Source organism: Cydia amplana, chromosome 11 (genome assembly GCF_948474715.1).
Source record: "Cydia amplana chromosome 11, ilCydAmpl1.1, whole genome shotgun sequence".
Lineage (NCBI taxonomy): Eukaryota > Metazoa > Arthropoda > Insecta > Lepidoptera > Tortricidae > Cydia > Cydia amplana.
In genome coordinates, this window is record NC_086079.1 from 9,231,785 (window position 1) to 9,258,271 (window position 26,487).

Genomic DNA, 26,487 nt, shown 5'->3' on the forward strand with positions numbered 1-26,487 from the left:
TGGTCATTTTTTGCCTATTTTCTTGAATAACTGCTAAACTATAAAAAATATTTGAGAATTTCAAAATGAGCTCCTTCATTTGATATGTAACACGATATAGTTTGAAAAACTTTATTTTTTTATTTGCTCTTTTACCCCCCAAAAGTGGCCTCCATATTTAAAATTCATTTGTTTACGTTACATATATTTTTAATAATATGTTTTTTTAATGAAAAGTGAGTAAAATGTCTTTAAAAAAACCCGTAGGGGTCGGATCAAAAACTAAGTACTTAAGTCCGACTCACGCTTGACTGCACATTTATAATAGGTTTTCCTGTCATCTACAGTTAAAGACCTATTTAGTGTATTTTTTTCAAAATTTTAGACCCAGTAGTTTCAGAGATAAAGGGGGGGGGGAATGGTCATTTTTTGCCTATTTTCTTGGATAACTGCTAAACAATTTGTCGTAAAATTATAAAAAAAATATATTAGAGATTTTCAAAATGAGCTCTTTAATTTGATATGTAACACGATATAGTTTAAAAAGAATTTTTCTAATTTGCTCTTTTACCCCCCAAAAGTGGCCTCCATATTTAAAATTAATTTGTTTACGTTACATGTATTTTTAACAATATGTTCTTTTTAATGAAAACGTTACATCTCCGTCTTTGGGTTACAAACTTACATATGTGTGCCAAATTTCAACTTAATTGGTCCAGTAGTTTCGGAGAAAATAGGCTGTGACAGACGGACAGACGGACGGACGGACAGACGCACGAGTGATCCCCTCAAAAAGAAAAAACGGAACCCTTATAGGATTCCGTTTTTTTCCTTTTGTGGTACGGAACCCTAATAAAAGAGCTCATTGTGAGAATTTGAAATATTTTTTATTATTATTTTAGAATAAACGCGGATTTATATTGGGCTAGCGTGGGGACTATAGCCCAAGCCCTCTCGCGCATGAGAGGAGGCCTGTGCCCAGCAGTGGGACGTATAAAGGCTGAATTATTATTATTATTTGTATGTCGTTTCCATATCACGACACCATGGGGTCCCGGACCTTTGGGAGGCGTACGTGGGGCCGAAGCCAACAGCGCAGAGGCCCTTTAAGACACTTTAATCTAAAAGCAAGAGATACACGATATACGTGGCGGATTAGGATAAACAGTTAAGAAGTTATTCAAGAAATTAGGCAAAAAATATCCATTCCCTCCGACACTACTCGGTCTAAAATTTAAAAAAAAAAAAATTACACAAAATAGTTCTTTACCTGTATATGACAGGAAAATCTAGAAATGTGCAGTCAAGCGTGAGTCGGACTTAACGTACGGTACCCTTGGAACGCGAGTCCGACTCGCACTTGGCCGGTTTTTGTACTTATTTAATCCCCGTGGAGCGCCCTAACAAGACACGTGTGCTAGTAACTAGTATAGGAGTTCCATACTACGGTAATTCTGGGGCGCTCCAGGGGTTAATGGCAAAATATTTATGCATCCAGGCATCCTCTACGAATCAAACATTCGTAGAGGATGCCTGGATTAGTTGGGTGCAAATTCGAAGGATGTAAACAATACGCAGATTTTTCACGGCGGATCGATTGTTCAGTTGAATTTACACAAGCAACGAATGTTGTCATGTTTAGAATATACCTACTGCGTATATGCAGCGCGTTTAACAATTCCATCTTGCCAAAAACAATGTACGAATTGGAATGTCACCATATTATTAGCGTGCGTAGGTAGGATTGCCAGCGGAAGCAGTCGATTTTCCGCGCCCGCGCACTACAATGATCTTCAGTCACATCCGTCCACGTCCCATCGAGATGCAGTCATCTGACTAATTAATGACTTGCTCCGAGCACTAACCGTTGGTCAAATGATGGAGTAGCCCGCAATGATACGATCACGGAACGCCACGTTAAACTTGTGCGTTGTAGGTAATTAAAAATAGAAGAATCATGCTCTGTGACCGTGTGCAAATGGCGTTTCATGTTAATGTTTTTAACCATGTCGCCGATTATTGAAAGACTGCAGTAAAGAGACACCGGGAAATAAATAAAAAACTACTTTGAGATAAACAATTTTTTTTGGGTTCCGTAGTCAAAAACGGGGTTAAAACGACTTTAAGACTCCACTGTCCGTCTGTCTGTCACCAGGCTGTATCTCATGAACCGTGATAGCTAGACAGTTGAAATTTTCACTGATGATGTATTTCTGTTGCCGCTATAACAACAAATAACAACAAATATAACAACAAATACTAAAAACATAATAAAATAAATATTTAAGTGGGGCTCCCATACAACAAACGTGATTTTTTTTGCCGCTTTTTGCGTAGGTCCGACTCGCACTTCGCCGTTTTTAGGGTTCCGTAGCCAAATGGCAAAAAACGGAACCCTTATAGATTCGTCATGTCTGTCTGTCTGTCTGTCTGTCCGTCTGTCTGTCCGTCTGTCTGTCCGTCCGTATGTCACAGCCACTTTTCTCCGAAACTATAAGAACTATACTGTTGAAACTTGGTAAGTAGATGTATTCTGTAAACCGCATTAAGATTTTCACACAAAAATAGAAAAAAAACAATAAATTTTTGGGGTTCCCCATACTTCGAACTGAAACTCAAAAATTTTTTTTTCATCGAACCCATACATGTGGGGTATCTAGGGATAGGTCTTCAAAAATGATATTGAGGTTTCTAATATCATTTTTTTCTAAACTGAATAGTTTGCGCGAGAGACACTTCCAAAGTGGTAAAATGTGTGTCCCCCCCCCTGTAACTTCTAAAATAAGAGAATAATAAAACTAAAAAAAATATATGATGTACATTAAACTTCCACCGAAAATTGGTTTGAACGAGATCTAGTAAGTAGTTTTTTTTTATACGTCATAAATCGGCTAAATACGGAACCCTTCATGGGCGAGTCCGACTCGCACTTGGCCGCTTTTTATAATTATAAGAATTAGAACATGGCTTACAATTAGTTGTATACCTAGGTGCCTATTTTTGAACATCCATTTTTATCTTTTGTCTTGAAGCTTGGTCACGCTTGTTATAAATGATTGTAAGTAATTATTACCTATCATCCTATTATATAGTCCGTCAACCAAATCTTGTCAGTAGCAATGTAAAGCAAACTAAAGTAGGGCAACACTCAAAGAGCAGTATTGCGCTAAGAAAAGCAGCAATGTACGTCGAACCAAAAGAATTTTTTTTTCCGCTGAGCGCGCCCTGCGTACGTCAATTCAAATTGTCACTCGCGGTTTATTGAAAAAATTTGAAACGGACGGACAATTTAAAAGCGATGTTAAAACAATGTTAATCAAAATGATGAACAAATTTGAAGATATCAAAAACAACTCCCTATCGTAGTGCTTATATTCTCTTTGTTCCCTATCTATGTCTTCTAAGTTTACTAAAATAAAATCATATCAAAATGCAGATAATTAGATAGTGCATATATTTGTTATTTACAATATAATATGCCACTTGTTAATGTAAATTAGTGTACTCTTCTGGTTGAATATGACATACCTGTGTAATTTTTTTGATTGGTATATATTGTAAAATAGGATTACATATTGAAAATAAAACAACTGATATTTGGGTGTTTATTTAATTTAAAGGTAAATAAGATAAGGGTCACTTTAGCTTACACTATAATTCAGGTCATTATTTGAAAAAATATAATGAAGTTACCAATGTTACCGGGTCACTTCAACCAAGCATAATACTCTGTAGTATTCTATTGCATCTTAGTCACAACTGATTGCTGAAAATATTAGACATGTGGGCCTATGGACGGTTTCCAGGACACAATTTATGGTCTTGTTGGATAGATTTAGGCATACGTTTTAATTTTATTTATGCCTTTTAACCCTAAAACAAAAAAACTGAACATAATCTTAAAAGTTCGAAAGAGTTCTTCCATGTACTTGTCATAACCTCAATTTTTAGTAATGTTTACCATCAACGAGCATGATTGTACATTGTAGGCCCCTTAGCTTTGCTTATTCTCATTTAATGTATGGTGACAGCAGAAATATCTCTTGAAACAGAAACGATTTAGAATGAAAACCAAATGAAAACAAATAAGGTGACGGCTGTCGTTCACGAATTTCACGATCCACATTCCACAGATAAAACACAGATGACACGCATTTTGGAATTATTCGAACACAGTGTTGCTAACCCGCGATTTTTCAAATTTGCCGCCTTTCACTACTGACAAGATTTGGTTGACGGACTTTAGTTTCAACATAATACTGTGACATTTCAAAAAGGTCGCTATAAACTATAGAGTCTGTTCGGAAAGAGAAGAGTCGTGGAATGTATTAAGCCCCATACATTCCACGACTCTTCTCTTTCCGCACAGACTCTACCTAGTTTGTCAAAGGACTGTCTCATTTCAAACATAGACAGAGAGAATCATTATATCTTTGTCTTACACTAGTACTAGCACCCAAAAGAAAAGGATGAGTATGGTTTTCTTAGTTCTTACTGACTGACAAATTGGTTTGACCAACTATATTTAATTATTTTGTTGTATGACTTTAGTTCTCCTTTATATTTTTAGTTTTGTCCAAACTTCTCCATTTCTACGAAATTTGGCAATAACCTTTGAAATTCTTCTTGATTGCCGTCAACTTTTAACTGTGGGTGTAAATAGTTAGAGTGGTAATTAATTAGTTTTACAGTCCCTCTTCCAGTTATGATTGACTTGCGGCTCTAGCTTGTGAAATGGGTTGGTAATAGGTACAAAGACTACAAAGTCAACTGTACAGTTGGCAGGTACAAACGGTCAAAGCAAAGAACATACTCGTAATTTTAAGTTGGAAACCAAGAGTCTAGTGCGTGGTACACGAATCACAAGATTCATGCACTGATATTAAACAAGCGTACTTACATTCACACAACACAATCAAGTAGGTATTATGTAGGTACCTTAAATTAACTAAAAACATACACTTGTGCAGTTATTTTTTAGCCACCGTGTATACATATACATATATTATATATTTATAGCTGACTGTACATTGCATGTATAAGATTTTTGCAACGTGGTTACAACTGTTGGTAAACTTACGTCTGAGAAAACATAGACGGTATCTTAAAGTTTCTCTCCAACAGTGCAATTTCCTCGTTACCACGCAACTCAAGGCAGACGACAGCAGCTAAACGCCTTAAATGTTTCGCAAATCCAGTAAAAGTGTTGTGGGCGTAGTGCACAATGCGACAATAGTGCCAGCAACGTAATCGCTGTTTTCTATCGGTTCGGTTGCGGTGCGGTGTCGCGCTCGGCTGCGTCCCCGTCAACGCTCGTCACTTCATTTTCACACTGTTTAGCTTATTCTACGAACAGAAAGTTAGGTACTTAAGTATTTTTGTAACGTTTTATGATAGACCCAGACAGCAAATTGCGTCGACGTCAGTGAGACGAAGTTGACGCCTTTGTGAGGATTGATGGGAGACTGCTGAAGGTCAAGATAGCAGGTGGAATAAGGAATGAGAGGGCCATAAAGAAGCATGCATAGTCGATGTTCGCAGATCCTCAGTGGGATCTTTTATCCCCCGAGTTCCCACAACGACAATATGATTTTTCACATTGTTTTTCGATCACAATTATAAAGTTTATAACTAATGAAACCGACGACTGACGAGGCCGCGCGACCTTGCACTTTTCCTACGGATGTTTTTTAAATGCTTTGCATGATTGCGTTGTTGGTTCCAGTGATTACCAGTGAGAACAAGCAATTGTCATAAACAATGACTAAGCTCCATAGGCAGATAAATATTTCTCTGTGCGCATTGAGCCACTACTATGTACCTACCTACCTAACTACAACTGCATAAAATGCGTGTTGGTAGGTATATACATACCAATTTAAGTACCTACTTGCGGGTTATCATGCAAAAGGAACCGCCATCTTACAACGACCATTTTGATGTTTATTGCGCTAAAAGTGAACGGGCTTGCGGCCAATGCTTTGTAATATTGGCAAAGGTTCATTAGGTATTTGAGAAAAACTTGGTTATGGTTTCGTAAATCAATTGTTGGTTATCAATCAGTCGCGTTCAGTTTGCACAAAAAGTGTTTAAATGAATGTATTTGTTTGACAAGGTGTCTAGTTTTATTTAATGTATTTAAGGGTACCTTATTATTATTTAAAATAATTTTATAGTTTCACCCTGTCTGTCTCTCTGTCCGTCTTTGCTCTTGAATCGTTAGTAATACTGGTACTTACTAGAAAAAGGAAATATGGCAGGGGTATTTATTTCAATCACACGTGAGTTAAACCTTTTATTAGCTTAAATTTAATGACTCACGGCAGTTTAAATTCGATTACCTTATCAAAGGAACTTGATAAATGTGAAATCTGACATTGCATAGTCTGAAAATAGTAGGTACCTACTTAATCGAATTAATCGATGTAGAGACGAGTTGTTAGGTACCCGCTCCAATTAAGGTCCCACTCAGATGAGCAGATTCCGTAATATTCCCTCCGAAATCGCGCCAAACCTGTTAACTGGCAAAAAGATATTCGCATGAGTTGTTTCGACATTTGGATTTGGACTCTGTTGGTACGAACAAGATGAAATATCAAACTCAAGGTTTTAATGGTCTGGTCTCGGTAGAAGTAAGTACGTATTTTATTTCTTAAAGATCTTTTGGTTTACAAAGCGGTCTCTTTTTGACTATCAAATTTGAATCATTCACTTGTTTAAGGATTCATAATATTATTAATTTATTATACACTCCATAAAATAAATTAATAAAATAGAAACAACAATTATACATAATTACCTTGTGTAATACCTACCTAGTCTACATAATTATCTAACTTTAGAAAACACTAGTACTTAAACGAAAGGAATGTAAGAAACGAAAACACGAGGCGAGAATGACGAGATAAACTTTTTGTCTGTGACTCCAGGAATGTATGTTACCGGCGCTGGACATTTTTATGTTGGCACATTAAAGATTTAATGAAATAACAAAAGGTTTAAGATACGAACGAGATAGAAACATTGAGAATGTTTTATTGTTCTAGTAACAGGAGGTATTATTTACAGCTTAACTAAAGCTGTTTTTGACATATGAAATAGTTTAGTCTTTCAGTCTTCATTTTCTTGCTGCAATCAGCCAGACGTCTTTCTGGTTGTGATTATCAATCTACTTAGTACTTACCGATCTATACAAAAATATACATATTTTCTTGAGTCAGAAAATCTCCATGCGGCGTTAATTGTTGGATGGAATTCATGGAATACGTACCTACTGCAACTAGTGCAACGTGCATCATGGTCTGCAGTCTTCAAAGATTTAGATTAGTATTAAGTACTTATATATGGTTATTTATGCTATAAATATATTTAACTTAAATATTTATTCGTTTGTTGTAGGATGAGCCGCTGCCGATCGCCAATGCGCACGCGTTGCATGGTGTTCCGCCCCCGGCCGTGTCAACGGCTGAGGCGCCGGCGCGCACGCCCGCCGAGTCCGCCGCCAGCCACACCAAGGAGGATGCGCTCAACCAAGCCGAGTCTAAAGTAGACGAGGACAAGTTGCAGGTATTTATCTTTCAATGTTGTTGTTTATGTCAATTACGACAGCCATCGATCGCCAAGCGCGGGCGCTGCACGGCATCCTGCCGCCAACCTCGACCGCCACCGAGGGCACCGAGGCTTTGCTTTTCCTTCGTCCGCCAATTGAAGAGAGGATCCAATATACAACGATCTTCATCTCTGCCAATAATAATCATCAAGGCAATAAAATCTAATCGAATTACGACGACTATAACTTGGACAAAGTATTTTTCACCTCAGCAGCTCGAACAAGGGTACTTTGCTACTTAAAAACAGTGAGCAAAATCGCATTTTGCTCACTGAGTGAGACAAAATGAGCAAAATGCGATTTTGCTCACTCAGTGAGCAAAATTCGATTTTGCTCACTGTTTTTAAGTAGCAAAGTACCCTTGTTCGAGATGCTGAGGTGAAATAGTTATTTGTACAACAAGAGATCAAAGTTTGATATTTCTTCGAGTGCTTATTTTGAGTCCCGTGCAAGCGAAAGATTCTATAATAGATTCACGAGCGTAGCGAGTGAATCTAATTTAGAATCTTGAGCGTAGTAAGGGACTCAAAAGCGCACGAGATGTAAATAACTTTGATCTCGTGTAGTTCACAAAACTTTTCACCTCAGCAGTGAGAACATATTAGAGAACCCGAAAAATGTATTCCTTCTTCATCACTTACCTCTATTCACTCATGTTTTCTTAAGATATGCCAACAATTAAATTTTTACTACGGACGTCTGAAGTTACCTTCTACGGTTTTGAATTTAACCTTTATGATTTAATTGTAAATTGATTAAGAACAGCTCTTAAGCTGAATTAGAAACGTTCGGGTGCCGTAAAATGGGGTGAGTAGGGTCAAAACTGAAATTCAAACCTCGATAACATTTTATTTTTACATATGAAAACTGAATGGTGTATATAATAAGTGTTCCGGACGTTTGTATTATAGTTTTTATTTTATTTTGGGTAGTTCCATTTCATAACTTTGACGATAAAGAGGAAAACCCACCCCGTAGTGCCTCGTATTTCGGGTGAGAGGGGTTTTATACAAAGGTGATTTTGGAAGATTGTTGGATCGACTTTTTTTTATTATGCGTATTACTATAGCTCCATTTTAAATTGGAATACATTATTTTTGTAGCAGTAGCCTTAAAATCCCTTCTCACCCCGCTCTCAAGCCTTCTCTCCCCATTCATAACCCACAGGTTGCCCATTCAAAACCTCATAGGTACAAGTCGAGTTTTACCTTTGGTTTGGGGGGTTTTGGCGTTATTCATAAACGTACTACAAGCCTCAATTATAGCTACTAATCGCTTGTCTTAATCAGTCATTTTGGCTTAGGTACGTATTTGTAAGAAAGGGATAAAACATAAATTAACAAATTCAGGTCTGTAACGTTTAATTAATAATAAGGGGGTTAATCGTCAGTCGCTTCTAGAAAAACTAGTGATACCGCCACCAAAGGGATATTGTATTTAATTACTAATAATATATTTTTAATTAGTTGAATAATTATAACATTATATAGGCTTCTAAGTAGGTTTGTAGTTAGATATTAAAATTATTTCTTACTATTTATTTACATAAAATGACAAATCATTTTTAATTGTGTATTTAAATAAAAAAAATCAAATGTTTTTAGTTTGTTCCCAAAAATGTACAGAATTCTTTCGTTTGCAGAATGCAGAATTTCGAAGACTCGATAACGTTGATGTTTTGTTTTTCTTGTCTTGTTATATTAATATTATATCTGTTGGTTGGTATTTACCAACCAACACATATCGATCGCCTCGTAAGTCTGGTACTTGTACGAATGCCTAAACATTTGATAAATCTTTCAATATCATCAATTGCCTGCGGCAATTGGAAATCGTGAATACTTATCGTGTAATAAATATTGCGAGTAGACGTTCATATTAAACTTCGAAATTAAGCTATCAGTAACTTATCTCATTAACACCGTTTTAGGCAACTAAATAACCCAAGTTATTAAATTGAACCGATATCCAAACGGCAACATACTTAGATTACTTAGCAAGTATGATTGTCTCTAAGTACCTACCTAAATTGTACAGCGTATAAGGTCGGGTCATGTTCAGTGTAGGGTTCCGTGTCCGTTGATGTTCGTCCATACCTATATCCTTAAAGAAAATATTAACTAAGTATTACATAATTATATTAAACAATATTTTTGCAGACCCATTCTATTTTTTAAGACCTATTATTTTAGATATACCTATGCGTAAATTCCAATACACGAGTAACAGGTCAGACTATCTAACGCAAACTAAAACATAAGTGTGGCGTTATTTAATAAACCCCCGCGTAAGAAGCCAAGTGAAGGGCGTTTAATCTCGGCAAAAGGAAAGTCTGTTTGAAGCACTTAATAGCCCGAGCCGAGTGGGCCTAGTTTCCACAAGGGAGCAGACGCGTACCTATGGGCGAAGCCCGATTAAAAATAGTCACTTTGAGGATTGTTTTTTTTATTTTTTATTTTCTTTATTGGAGAAACAACAGAAGTAAGTACAGTAAAAGTTAATGATAAGATATACAGTTCAGAAGATGTGCAGTATGTGCACCTACCTCCTAAAACGCTCTCACTAAGAACTTATGCATAATATAGGTAAGGTAATGCTACAGTAAACTTAACTAAACTTAACGCACACGTTATAAAGGATAGTTTGTTATTTATTAGCGTTTAAGCCGACTATAATCCTCATAAAATTGGTTGGTTATTGGAATATTAGTCTACCTAGGCCTAGCCTACCTATATATTTTTTGGTCTAATGTGGAATTTCACATGAAATCACACAATTACACAATATAGGTACATATGTGTTTTTCGAGGATATTTATTATATTTGTAGTTTACTTACTGGATTTTTCAGATAAAATGTCCTGAGATAAGAAGCTTATAAATATGTCAAAAGTACCTTTATTTTTATTAGGTATATATTGAAAAAAAAAAAGGTAAAAGTATCTCATTTCGACGATATATCTCATTTATTCATGTTTTTAAAAGCGTTCCAAGAATAATAAAAAGTGAGTGAAACAAATGATAATATTATGCATATTCATATTTCAACGCGTTGCCAAAAATATTAGTTACCAACTCATTACACTTTGTAAAAGTTACAAATTAATATATGTAAAAGTATATTATTTAATACTAGGTATATTGTATTGTGCTAATTCAGAGTAACACTGCATGAATGTATCACTGTATCTGTATTTAGAATTGTAATTGTGAAGCCAGCTGTCGATATTAACGATCATATTGTGAATAACAATAACCATACCTATTATCGGAATTCGATTACGCGCAGATGTTCATGTAACAAGGCGGCTAAGTAAATCCTTGGTAACTTCTGCATTGTAGTTAGCTGTTTGTATGTGCAATGAAGCGCAGTGATGTGTGATGTCACAGTCACAGCTTTCACTCGCCGGGCGGGAGTCAGTTTTATTGCTTTGTCATTTTTATCGCTTTGCGACTGCATCAGTTACTTTCGGAGAATTAGTAGCCTGTCTGTAGCCTACATACACTCTACAGGCTTATGTTGTGAGAGTCTAGATGACGATAGGTATATCTTATAAGTTCCTTTAAACGAGCAATTCTTGTTTATATATATATTTCGGGGACCTCGGAATTGGCTCTAACGATTTCGATGAAACTTGCTATACCGGGGGTTTTCAGGGGCGAGAAATCGATCTAGCAAGGTCTTATCTCTAGGAAAACGCGCATTTTATATGTTTTCCGACCAAAGCTCGATCTCTAAGATATTATAATTTATAGATAAATACTTTAACACATAGAAAACATGCATAACTCTACAACAAATATTCGTGACAAACATGCCAATAAAGGCAGTTAAGTACCATGATTCGACCAGGACCAGGCCCTCCAGGCTCCTCCGTATCCTTTCTTCCTTCGTAGGCAGAGTCACTACTAGCTAGGCTAGGAAGCCGTTAGATAACAACTACTTATACATTCGTTCATACCTACCTATTCAGGCTTATACGTTTAGTAAGCGAGGAGAATAGCCCAACCCGCACCGCAGTTGCACTGCGTGAAAGCTACTATCGTTTTATTGCTTACCTACCGAGCCAAAATTGACCAATTTCAAGAAATGTCTATACGATTTCATATTTACTTAATGCGGATTGACACTAAACTTGTCACGCAAGTAGCATAATGGAAAGAAAGTGGCTATTTCAATTTTATATATGTATTGTTTTACCACATATAAGTATTGCTGTATAAATGCTAAAAGTCTTAACTAAAAAAACTCGGTTAAATCAGGTTGCATTGCAATTATGTAGATTGTAGAAGTATTTGTAGGTATTGTTTCTTTGCCCACTCTATATTTATAACTACTATATCCATATAAGTAGATAGAACCTGTAGGAGAACTATTGAATACTGACATCAGTTGAAAAATAAAAATTGAAAATCCCATTTTTATATGTAGGTACTTATTTATACTACTTCCTACTGAAAACTGGCATGATCAAGCACCTAATTACTGAAAAGGTTTAATAGTAAATGTTTTTTGCATGTTTTGAATATAACTCTTATTCTAGGACAGGTATGTTAAATACATAAAAACATGTTTTATATAGGTATTTGCATAGGTTAGGTTAGATAATAACATCACCGAATAGTTTTATTGTTGTGGGCTCAATTTTGCTTCCGTCTGTATTATCTTTAAAAACAAGGTTTTTTTTATTCGTAGTATTTAGATATGATGTTATTTATTTAAACTTTATTGCACACTAAAAATAAGTGCAAAATGGTTGACTTAATAATGTCTTAAGGCATTCTTCTACTGTTATTAAAGTTTCAGATTTCTGTGATTCAGAATCGCGTTTTTAGGTGTGGTCTGGTAGGCTTTCGATTAGACAACAATTTCGGTAGACAACAATCGATTATTTTACAACATAAAACACTCGGTTACTATGTAATAGTTAGTGGTTAATTTCGGGCATTACACTGGTGACCGGGTGAGTGGAGCAGCAATATTTCGGCATAAACAATATTCCCCGATACAAAGCCAGGCTAGCCTGTGTTGGTACTGTTGGTAGTCAAAGCCCCTTTCAACAACAGATGTTAGTTCGGCGAAACATCACTTGTAGCATCCGACGGGTTTGCTTTAGTCATTTATTATCAGCTCGAAGCAAACGTGATTGCCCGTACGTTGTAATTGTAAGAGCGGTTCCGCACTACGTCCGATCCGAATCCGATCCGAACCCGTGAAAATATGGTACCAAAGAATAGTCTACGGCTACTTCGGACCATATTTTCACGGGTTCGGATCGGATTCGGATCGGACGTAGTGCGAAATCGCTCTAACTCGTCATAAGTTTCGTAACAAACTAGACTTGTTCGTTATAAACTTGAAAATGGCAAGTTGCAGCGTTAATGCAGTACATAAATGGTACTTAATACTATGCTATATGACTGATTGTTGTAGGTGAAGTCCAGATCGGTGTGTTACTTAATTAAAATTCATTGACTAAAGTAATTGATTTATTTTTGCAGTCGAAAGTATTTATGGATCGCATTTACTTGGCTGCTAAATATTAATTAAATATTGTTTAATACTGTCGTACCTAGTTTCGTTTTATCATATATTTGATCGAAATATGATTTGGTAGGTACCTAACAACCCATATTTCTCTTATTGGTCTGGAAAATTGGTATAATTCGTTTTGTAATGTTCTAATTTATTAAAGCCTTTCTTGGGTTCGTGTAGGTACATGCTTTTTTGAGACCTATATAGGATTTTTTTATAGAGAATTGATATTTTAAGCGGAATCCTAGAACGTCCAGAAGTTTCAAAAATATACTCTATCGCTACTCTAATTAACGTTTAAAACTTATATCTTTGAATTATTCCGTAAAAACGCTGCACCTTATTTAAACGATAGTATTAACCTCCCCCTGGTAATTAGTCAGATAGGAGAGCCGTTACTAAGACTTACAGTAACGACGTACTAAAGCACTAAAGTTTTCATGGGGTCACTGACCGAATAAAATTTTAAATGCCGAACCAAAATTATGACTCGTTTGGTGGTCCGGTTTAAACAGTGAAATCTGGATAATGGATTCCCTGAAGTCCAGCCGTTCAGTTGAATTTAATAGAAATAGAAAAACTTTATTTGGTGTAAAACATAAAACTTAACCTATAATACATCTTATTCTAATATATTTTAACACCAAAATGGATGCCACTCAGCATATGCTGATGTCTAAGATACTTAGCCATGGCGCTGGTTTTCAGGGCAACCAGGATTTAAAGGGACTTCGCTATGTGCACTCGGGTAATAACAATTAACAGTCTAGCTTACCTGTATATGAAACAACGAGCATTTCCACTTTATAAATTATAGCATTATACCTATTTAAACTGAAGGTAGTTAATAGTTAAGTACCTATTAACTATCATAGACAATGCATATTTACGCGCGGTTATGTTCTCTCATTATTTAGAGACTTGAGTAATGAATGGTTGGAAGGCTTGCGTCATTATTTACATAATTAGCCAATTCGTGGTGCATGCTGCAAGCGGTTTAACTGTCAATAAATAACCTGACATATTTATTTTATAATGGTTATGTATTCAAGCCACTTTTCAATCTTCATATCTCTAGCACCAGCACGCGACTTCGTAATAGTACTTCATACGCGTGGATGTCGTTAAAATACAACTCATAATTATAGTCGGATTATTCCTATTTGCATTATTTGACACATGTCACTCACAACAGCAATACAACGTAAAATGTCTTGCAAATCGCAATCACAAAGGAAGACAATTGCACTGCGAACGTTTACGTTCTACGTCTTTTTTTTTAATTTAGGGTTGGCCGGACACCACCGTTATGAATCGGTAGTCGTCTGAGTAAATCGATATAATTTTTTTATTTTAGGTCGCAACAAAGCATTAATTAAATTTATTATAATTTCTTATTATTATTTATTAACTATATAATTCTAGCTTTATTTAAATCTCAAATAAAAAATCATTAAACGTCACAATTCGATACCTCAGTCTAGCTAGGTGCCATCCAATCGTAATCGCTTGCTGTGACAATCGATTTGGGTTACTTACATCTTTATAAACGTCAGTCATAATGTGTCAAATAATGCAAATAGGAATAATCCGACTTCTCATAATTAACACTAATAGCCACATGCATAAAACTCTAGTTCGTAGTTTATTAAAACTGGATGACAGCCGCCGGCGTCATACTTAAGATGAAAGGGGACTGCCGTTTCTACATATACCAACTTAAAAGTTCCCATTTTCCTCTCTGAATATTGTCATTATGGAAAATGTTTTTACATAATTTGCTGTATATTAACCATAGCTATGCCTCTAAATTCATTCAATAGAACTTTGATAACTATGTAAACAAAAGTTACTAGTAAATTGACATTCAGTGTCAATTTTAGTATGGAGGTTTGTGTTCATATTTAGCAAGTTGTATTGAATGACACTTACGTTTGACTTCTTTTAAGCGAAAAACATTATTTATTCAAATAATTAAATGCTAGGAGCTCTTATATTAGTAGCTAAAAATTCGAAAACAAACAAACGTAGGGGCAATGAGTCATAGCTGTCAAATTGTATTACAATATTTTCAATAATGTTAATATCAGTGTTTCGATTTGCACATGATGCATCTCGCCGTAACACTGCATCTAAGTAAGTTTAAAGGCTTCGGTTTTCAAGTTTCAGGTTATTTTAATAGGGAATGTATCGAAAATAAACTGAAATTTTGAACTTTTTGTGAAACGTGAGTTACCGTAAAACGGGGTGAGTAGGTTTCGCGGGGAGACGTGGGTTATGAATGGGGAGAGAAGGTTTGAGAGGGGGGTGAGAAGGGATTTTAAGGCTACTGCTACAAAAATAATGTATTCCGATTTAAAATGGAGCTATAGTAATACGCATAATAAAAAAAATCGATCCAACAATCTTCCAAAATCACCTTTGTATGAAAACCCCTCTTACCCCAAATACGAGGCACTACGGGGTGAGGTGGGTTTTCCTCTTTATCGTCAAAGTTATGAAATGAAATAAAAACTAAAATACAAACGTCCGGAACACTTATTATATACACCATTCAGTTTTCATATGTAAAAATAAAATGTTATCAAGGTTTGAATTTCAGTTTTGACCCTACTCACCCCATTTTACGGTACTGTTATGAAAACGCAGCCTCATCATTGTTGTAAATAGAGTTACCTATTTATAACTATATTTATATTATATTAGCATTTTAACTTGGTAATTTGAACAATTTCAAGAAATCCCTTTAGCAGGCAGACGAAGCCGTGGGCGAAACCTATATAAACTGGTCGTGCAAAGTAGGATAGTGTTTATACTTGAACATAGGAAAACTCCGTTCTGCCATTTTGCGTGGTTATCCTTATTTTGCGGTTTTGTAATTAACAGAAAAAGGAAAATGTTTTTGCCTTGTACGAGTAAATAGTAGGTATAGATAAAAAATAAGATTAGAAAAAACGGCCAAGTGCGAGTCGGACTCGCGCACGGAGGGTTCCGCACCATCAACAAAAAATAGAGCAAAACAAGCAAAAAACTGCAAAAAACGGTCACCCATCCAAGTACTGACCCCGCCCGACGTTGCTTAACTTCGGTCAAAAATCACGTTTGTTGTATGGGAGCCCCACTTAAATCTTTATTTTATACTGTTTTTAGTATTTGTTGTTATAGCGGCAACAGAAATACATCATCTGTGAAAATTTCAACTGTCTAGCTATCACGGTTCGTGAGATACAGCCTGGTGACAGACGGACGGACAGCGGAGTCTTAGACAAAATTCCTGATTTCCGTATTGGGGGGGGGGGGGGTCTCTAGCCGTTAGCGATGGCCATCATCCGATTTGAGCCGAGCCGCGCGCGTCATGTATATGTATGCTTGATTAAAGATTTACAATGTTTTTGATTAATTGATTAATTTAAAAATAAAAAGGTACTTTATAATAAAGTCTATCAATTCAAAAAATTCCTGACATTTTCGTATTCCATCCCCATTCCTGACAAAAGGCCAAAATTCCTGACATGTCAGGAAAATTCCTGTCATCTGGTAACCCTATACGGAACCCTAAAAAACGGCCGTTAAGAGGCTGTCCTTAAATGGCAGGTAAATATACATTTTCCTGTTTTGGTTTTAAAACGATTTTAGAGGTATAAATATGATGGCTATCTGGACCAATTATGTCACTAGAGAGTCGTTGACCTAACGATATTCCTAAGTATAATTGGAAATTAAACGAACTTACCTGTAAGTGAAGTTCATTTCAATTATATTAGCTGCACAAACTTCGAAATGATATATAACTATGTAGTACGCGCTTATCATTTTAGCCTATTCCATGAATGTTACAGAGAGGCAAAGCCAAAATTAAAAATATGTATCTGATTTATGAACGTAACTCCTACGTTGAACGGTTCCCGCGCTGTCAACTGTCAATGTCATTTAGTTTAGAGTAACAAGCCAAGACATAACACTTTCACTGCCAGTAGCCCGCTAGGGTTCTCTATTCTTAGGTACTTATCGCTACAAAGCGGAAAAAACATATAGTATCCGCTATGCTTGTAGCTCACGCTGGCAGTGAATATGCCAATAGATGGAACAACTTGGCCCCCAATTCAGCAAAGCCAATATTACCATAACTTTGACAGGGATTATAGGTACACGAATCCCTGGTTGTCTCAGGACAACGTGGGTACTGGGTGGGATGGGTTATCATTTCGAAGTTTGTGCAGCTAATATAATTGAAATGAACTTCACTTACAGGTAAGTTCGTTTAATTTCCAATTATTATTACGCTGCACAAACTTCTTCAATGATATATAACTATGTAGATGTTTAGAGATAAGTATTCAAAGTTTGTTTTGGCTTTGTATTATAACAATGAAATCGTTGATTAACAATGATTTATTATTTCATTTTAAATTGGGTACCTTTTTAGTTATCTGTAACTATTTCCAAAATATAGGTAGGTATGTATATTTAGTTTACAACATTATTTAGAGATCTAGTGATATCATTTCATCAAACTGTCTATCGTATAGTATATAGATAGTTGAAACAAAAATAATTTGATCCTTATTTAGTAATAGGTAAGTATTTTCATTTATACCACCAAATACCACATAAAAACTTAATTATTATAGGAATATCAAAGAAATCAAAGGATAGCATGAGATGCAATTATTGGCGAATACAACAACTAAGTATAAGCAACTCTTGGCAGTGTGTTGCTGGTTACACCTTTAAGTAACACTTATTTTCTCATTTATCATAGTAAGGATTTACCAAAATTATTGGATGGAACCATGATTATGAAATTGAGAAATATCATTAAGTACAAGAATCACTCCACCTTGATGTTTTTCTTCCACTAATATTAACTCCTAAACGATTTACGGTTGACACCAACACATAACAGGTTAAATAGGTGGTGAAAATAAAAATAAATCTTTTAAGAATTGACTTAATCCCTCTACAAATCGTTTGGGAAGTGATTTTTTCATGATTTTGAGGGCAATAAATAATCACTAACAAGTTAATAACTACCATCACGAATATTATTGTTCATTATTTATATATAGGTAATCAATGTTTTACACCTCATTCAATTTAAAATTAGTGTTTTCCCTGAAAAAAATAATGCTATGGATAGCATGGGTTGCTGAAATTTATCAATCAGAATAACAGTAAAGTTTGATGTTTTATCAAGGACAGGGTTTTGCACGTTGTGTACAATCACAACAGCTAATAAAAGTGATAAAGTAATTTCTTACTTTTTCTTAATACTGTAATGAATAATTGGAAATTAAACGAACTTACCTGTAAGTGAAGTTCATTTCAATTATATTAGCTGCACAAACTTCGAAATGATATATAACTATGTAGTACGCGCTTATCATTTTAGCCTATTCCATGAATGTTACAGAGAGGCAAAGCCAAAATTAAAAATATGTATCTGATTTATGAACGTAACTCCTACGTTGAACGGTTCCCGCGCTGTCAACTGTCAATGTCATTTAGTTTAGAGTAACAAGCCAAGACATAACACTTTCACTGCCAGTAGCCCGCTAGGGTTCTCTATTCTTAGGTACTTATCGCTACAAAGCGGAAAAAACATATAGTATCCGCTATGCTTGTAGCTCACGCTGGCAGTGAATATGCCAATAGATGGAACAACTTGGCCCCCAATTCAGCAAAGCCAATATTACCATAACTTTGACAGGGATTATAGGTACACGAATCCCTGGTTGTCTCAGGACAACGTGGGTACTGGGTGGGATGGGTTATCATTTCGAAGTTTGTGCAGCTAATATAATTGAAATGAACTTCACTTACAGGTAAGTTCGTTTAATTTCCAATTATTATTACGCTGCACAAACTTCTTCAATGATATATAACTATGTAGATGTTTAGAGATAAGTATTCAAAGTTTGTTTTGGCTTTGTATTATAACAATGAAATCGTTGATTAACAATGATTTATTATTTCATTTTAAATTGGGTACCTTTTTAGTTATCTGTAACTATTTCCAAAATATAGGTAGGTATGTATATTTAGTTTACAACATTATTTAGAGATCTAGTGATATCATTTCATCAAACTGTCTATCGTATAGTATATAGATAGTTGAAACAAAAATAATTTGATCCTTATTTAGTAATAGGTAAGTATTTTCATTTATACCACCAAATACCACATAAAAACTTAATTATTATAGGAATATCAAAGAAATCAAAGGATAGCATGAGATGCAATTATTGGCGAATACAACAACTAAGTATAAGCAACTCTTGGCAGTGTGTTGCTGGTTACACCTTTAAGTAACACTTATTTTCTCATTTATCATAGTAAGGATTTACCAAAATTATTGGATGGAACCATGATTATGAAATTGAGAAATATCATTAAGTACAAGAATCACTCCACCTTGATGTTTTTCTTCCACTAATATTAACTCCTAAACGATTTACGGTTGACACCAACACATAACAGGTTAAATAGGTGGTGAAAATAAAAATAAATCTTTTAAGAATTGACTTAATCCCTCTACAAATCGTTTGGGAAGTGATTTTTTCATGATTTTGAGGGCAATAAATAATCACTAACAAGTTAATAACTACCATCACGAATATTATTGTTCATTATTTATATATAGGTAATCAATGTTTTACACCTCATTCAATTTAAAATTAGTGTTTTCCCTGAAAAAAATAATGCTATGGATAGCATGGGTTGCTGAAATTTATCAATCAGAATAACAGTAAAGTTTGATGTTTTATCAAGGACAGGGTTTTGCACGTTGTGTACAATCACAACAGCTAATAAAAGTGATAAAGTAATTTCTTACTTTTTCTTAATACTGTAATGAATAATTTTCATTAGTTGGTGACATTGTTAATCAATAATTTAAGACCGATTAAGGGTACTAGGTCACACTTTAAGGTTGAGTTTTGTGTAATCGAAAAAACGTTCTTCATAAAGTGTTCAATTCTATCATTTGAGGAGAGCCTATTCTCCAATAAAAGCACAAGAGCAGATTTACAATTATTTACACATCTATACCTAGCTCCCTCATTACATAAGTAATGCTATTAAAACGGCAAGCACTTCTGAAACAGATGCCATAAAATAATTAATGTAATTATTTTTACATAACATACACCAGTATTTCAAGTGTGTGTGTGTGTGTGTGCTTGACGGTGTAGGGCGCAAGGGATTACACTGTACTGTACTCCTTTCTCCTCTTCCTCTTCTCCTTCAGTGATGGCTGATGGCACTTCCTGGATAACACTAGGGTAACCAGGATAAAACGCTGTTGAAACTTGAAACCAGTTAATAAAATATGCTTTTATATATGAGAGCTGGGGCGCAAATCTATACAATTATATGTAAGTACATAGGTATGCATATAAATATTTCGTAAACTGAGTAGTTACAATGACCGTGCCTTGATGCCTTCTACTTTTCCTAAATTTTAATACCTTAGATTTCGTTTCAGTTGGAAGGAAAACATAGATAAAATATTTTTTGCAAAAGCATCTAAGTACTTATGTAGAAAAAACATCTGGGTTACTTCACCAGGATATTTGTATAATATCCAATAACTCGGTAGGTATATGGATTTCCAAAATGTTGTAAGAAATTTCAAATTTAATTTTCGTTAAATCTGAAATCTTACATTATTTTCTCTCAATCAGCTTATGACACTTGAAGCACATATAGCATTTAAGTAGAATATTGTAATGTCTCTTTTCACACCACTGCTAATGTTCCTAGACATAAAAATACTGTATTTCATTTCACCGGTTTATAAATAATTGCGATAGCTGTGTTGTCTTCTCTCAGATGTATCTCAGTGTGGTAAACCGGAAAAGAGGGTCTTTAAACATAAACAAGACCACCATAACCTGAACAAAATTAATGTACCTAATGCATTCTATTAGGCTCATTTAATAATTTCCACACGGGTGTAAGTGTTACTGTAAGTAATTAAATATCTGCAAAAAATATATATTTATAACCCTTTATTTTAATTAGCCATCAATATACGAAATTCAGTATAGGTACTTTTATCTATTCAGCTCTTTAAATACACACATAACCATATTCATTGGCCAAACTTGTAGCTATAGGTACAACAACCCATTTATATGAGCAAAGTTCATTAAAACTAATAACAATGCGACCAATATATAAAGGACTTTATCTGTTGTTTAAGTTTGTATTTGTCCTTATCGGCTAAAGAAATAATTCTAGTATTACCCAGCTTTCTGAGGTAAGTACTAAGGAGCTAGTTTCATTTGATTATAGCTGCATATAGGTAATGGTATCAAGACTAATTAAGTGTATTTTGTATATGTATGCACCTACATAGTATAAAAAACATTTATAATAATGAGCTTCAACAATAGATATATAATCTAAACAATTGCTCATTATTTGACCTCTAGATCTTAGACACTTCATGAAAGGTCTGACACATATCGACACCTAGTCTAATAGTCTAATAATTGGACTTATGTTGTCATTACTTCATTAGTTTCATAACAGTTCCAATTCCCTGTTGACAACCTGTCAGATCCCACGGCTCAGATTTGAGCCAGAACGCTTATGGGTGACGTCACACCTGGGAGTTGACGGGTTAAACTGCTTAGTTGCAATAAATTGACTTCTTAAATATATAGGTATCTGTATTTATTTCTCTTAGGATTTGGTAGAGAAAATATTAAAGTCAATATTAAACTGTATAAAGTGTACATTATTTTATAAGAACATCATAGGCATATACACACAGTATATATCACAGTCACATAGTTTTCTAGTATTTGACTATCAATTTCACAGAATTGATCATATTTCGGAATTGTAACCTTCGGTATTGGCACTGACAAAAATTTAATTTTGTATGACAAAATCCTTGTAAATATTGAATATGATGTCACTGCAATTAAAGAAGTGTATTTAAATAAACCACAGCTTTTGAGAATTTGTTCTAAATGAACACAGGCTGTTGTAATGTCACTTGAGTGCGACCACATTGTGACTGCAGAGAGGAAAGTGTTGCTCCGCTTCTTTATCGCTGCTTTTGACCAGGGTTTTTGTATGTTGTAATGTTAAATGAATACTTTATTATATGAAACAAATACAAGTAACAGCAAAACATACATTGGAAAATATGATTGATAATTGAGCCCTTGAAGTTGAAGTACCGGGCCGTAAGCCATTCGTTTTTCTGCTAGATTTTCTTATAATATCACTTGTCGACAGCATGTTTAAAAATAAAATAAAAAATCTCTAATGCCATTTATTGTGCTTTAGTATTTAAAGGACCACTGCCTTAGCGAAGATTCTCAGTGATGATAATCACACAAAAGACGGTCAGTCACTTAAAAGCGACACCAGCTTGTCATAGCCGGTTTCAGCACAAAATTGATTGAGAGCTAAATCATCACAGTTAGCAAACAAATACTTAGCCTTGTTCCTTACTGACAAGCATCTCACCAATAGAGCACCAATAAAATTTTTACAGCGCAGATTATTTTGCATAATCTTGTTTGGGTCATACTGGTTTTGTAATGTTCTTAATTGTACATCTGAAAACAAACAACGAGGTTGTCCTATTAGGATTTTTCCATATCCAAATTTCTGGTGCCTCCGTCCCATGATGTCAAGATTTACTCGCTTAATTCCTTGCTTGCTGAAATAAGAATAAATGTTTTAATTCACCTACTTGAAGTCATAGTACATACCAAGAGACGGCCTAATTTTGCATACCACATTGATTGACTCATGGGGTTAAGAGCCGTGTCTAGTCTACAAAACCCAGTTCTAGCAAGACTTGTGGCCTTCCACTGCCATTGGCAGGTAGGATATGAGCCATATCTCAGTGCTGTTAGTAAGGAATAAGTGACAACACCACAATGCCCCAAAGATACTGGCATTGAATGCACCTAGTATTAGTATGTGAAAGATTGCCAAGTCCAAATATCATCAGAGATACCTAGGTTAGTACTCCAAAAAGCTTAGTATAGCTATTTTGCAAACAGATGCACCTAGAATAGTGCTCCAGAATGCAGTGCACAGCTCAGTCACCATGTGCAGTTAGCAGACAGACACACCTATAATAGTGGCCCAGAATGCACAGTGCACAGCACAACCACCGTGTGCAGGTAGCAGACAGATGCACCTAGAATAGTGCTCCAGAATGCACAGTGCACAGCACAACCACCGTGTGCGGTTAGCAGACAGATGCACCTAGAATAGTGCTCCAGAATGCACAGTGCACAGCACAACCACCGTGTGCAGTTAGCAGACAGATGCACCTAGAATAGTGCTCCAGAATGCAGTGCACAGCTCAGTCACCATGTGCAGTTAGCGGACAGATATACACCTAGCTAGAATAGTGTTCCAAAAAATCCAGAATGCACAGGTTAGCACAAACGTCGAAAATCATGAACAAATATTTCTTACCTTGCGTTTATTTTCTTTCGGAATTTTAGATATGTACATTCGGTCGCTGGCGAGCGAGGAGGGCACAGATTGCTTTTTATACGCCACGCGAAAATCGCTTTTTTCTCTACGCCGCTGGCGGAGATGGAGATGATGATGCTGCTAGATTCTTATTTTGATATGCAACATGTCCGGGTGGATAGTCATGCTATCCACGAAACGACGCCGCCTTTGACCTTGGTCGCGAAAGTAGCATTTTCTTCTTCAATCTTCTTGTATTTTCTTCCAATTTTGTAATTGGTCGGACTGTCGTACACTAATATTTTATTTTTTCACATATTTATTATATATTTACTATTATTTCCTATTAAAAAAGTTATATTTTATTAAGCCCTAATGGTCTAGGCTAACATGAATAAACACAATGACATTGACAGTTGACAGCGCGGGAACCGTTCAACGTAGGAGTTACGTTCATAAATCAGATACATATTTTTAATTTTGGCTTTGCCTCTCTGTAACATTCATGGAATAGGCTAAAATGATAAGCGCGTACTACATAGTTATATATCATTGAAGAAGTTTGTGCAGCGTAATAATAATTTTCATTAGTTGGTGACATTGTTAATCAATAATTTAAGACCGATTAAGGGTACTAGGTCACACTTTAAGGTTGAGTTTTGTGTAATCGAAAAAACGTTCTTCATAAAGTGTTCAATTCTATCATTTGAGGAGAGCCTATTCTCCAATAAAAGCACAAGAGCAGATTTACAATTATTTACACATCTATACCTAGCTCCCTCATTACATAAGTAATGCTATTAAAACGGCAAGCACTTCTGAAACAGATGCCATAAAATAATTAATGTAATTATTTTTACATAACATACACCAGTATTTCAAGTGTGTGTGTGTGTGTGTGCTTGACGGTGTAGGGCGCAAGGGATTACACTGTACTGTACTCCTTTCTCCTCTTCCTCTTCTCCTTCAGTGATGGCTGATGGCACTTCCTGGATAACACTAGGGTAACCAGGATAAAACGCTGTTGAAACTTGAAACCAGTTAATAAAATATGCTTTTATATATGAGAGCTGGGGCGCAAATCTATACAATTATATGTAAGTACATAGGTATGCATATAAATATTTCGTAAACTGAGTAGTTACAATGACCGTGCCTTGATGCCTTCTACTTTTCCTAAATTTTAATACCTTAGATTTCGTTTCAGTTGGAAGGAAAACATAGATAAAATATTTTTTGCAAAAGCATCTAAGTACTTATGTAGAAAAAACATCTGGGTTACTTCACCAGGATATTTGTATAATATCCAATAACTCGGTAGGTATATGGATTTCCAAAATGTTGTAAGAAATTTCAAATTTAATTTTCGTTAAATCTGAAATCTTACATTATTTTCTCTCAATCAGCTTATGACACTTGAAGCACATATAGCATTTAAGTAGAATATTGTAATGTCTCTTTTCACACCACTGCTAATGTTCCTAGACATAAAAATACTGTATTTCATTTCACCGGTTTATAAATAATTGCGATAGCTGTGTTGTCTTCTCTCAGATGTATCTCAGTGTGGTAAACCGGAAAAGAGGGTCTTTAAACATAAACAAGACCACCATAACCTGAACAAAATTAATGTACCTAATGCATTCTATTAGGCTCATTTAATAATTTCCACACGGGTGTAAGTGTTACTGTAAGTAATTAAATATCTGCAAAAAATATATATTTATAACCCTTTATTTTAATTAGCCATCAATATACGAAATTCAGTATAGGTACTTTTATCTATTCAGCTCTTTAAATACACACATAACCATATTCATTGGCCAAACTTGTAGCTATAGGTACAACAACCCATTTATATGAGCAAAGTTCATTAAAACTAATAACAATGCGACCAATATATAAAGGACTTTATCTGTTGTTTAAGTTTGTATTTGTCCTTATCGGCTAAAGAAATAATTCTAGTATTACCCAGCTTTCTGAGGTAAGTACTAAGGAGCTAGTTTCATTTGATTATAGCTGCATATAGGTAATGGTATCAAGACTAATTAAGTGTATTTTGTATATGTATGCACCTACATAGTATAAAAAACATTTATAATAATGAGCTTCAACAATAGATATATAATCTAAACAATTGCTCATTATTTGACCTCTAGATCTTAGACACTTCATGAAAGGTCTGACACATATCGACACCTAGTCTAATAGTCTAATAATTGGACTTATGTTGTCATTACTTCATTAGTTTCATAACAGTTCCAATTCCCTGTTGACAACCTGTCAGATCCCACGGCTCAGATTTGAGCCAGAACGCTTATGGGTGACGTCACACCTGGGAGTTGACGGGTTAAACTGCTTAGTTGCAATAAATTGACTTCTTAAATATATAGGTATCTGTATTTATTTCTCTTAGGATTTGGTAGAGAAAATATTAAAGTCAATATTAAACTGTATAAAGTGTACATTATTTTATAAGAACATCATAGGCATATACACACAGTATATATCACAGTCACATAGTTTTCTAGTATTTGACTATCAATTTCACAGAATTGATCATATTTCGGAATTGTAACCTTCGGTATTGGCACTGACAAAAATTTAATTTTGTATGACAAAATCCTTGTAAATATTGAATATGATGTCACTGCAATTAAAGAAGTGTATTTAAATAAACCACAGCTTTTGAGAATTTGTTCTAAATGAACACAGGCTGTTGTAATGTCACTTGAGTGCGACCACATTGTGACTGCAGAGAGGAAAGTGTTGCTCCGCTTCTTTATCGCTGCTTTTGACCAGGGTTTTTGTATGTTGTAATGTTAAATGAATACTTTATTATATGAAACAAATACAAGTAACAGCAAAACATACATTGGAAAATATGATTGATAATTGAGCCCTTG

At 35.1% G+C, this 26,487-nt stretch overlaps 1 protein-coding gene across 1 annotated transcript in view; it reads left to right on the forward strand.

The window, feature by feature from the left end:
- Positions 1-26,487, forward strand: part of LOC134651944 (uncharacterized) — an 86,520-nt gene that overhangs the window by 14,630 nt on the left and 45,403 nt on the right. The window contains exon 3 of the mRNA XM_063507072.1: positions 7,378-7,545. Within this exon, the coding sequence (XP_063363142.1) occupies positions 7,378-7,545 (168 nt within the window). The remainder of the gene's footprint in view (positions 1-7,377; positions 7,546-26,487) is intronic.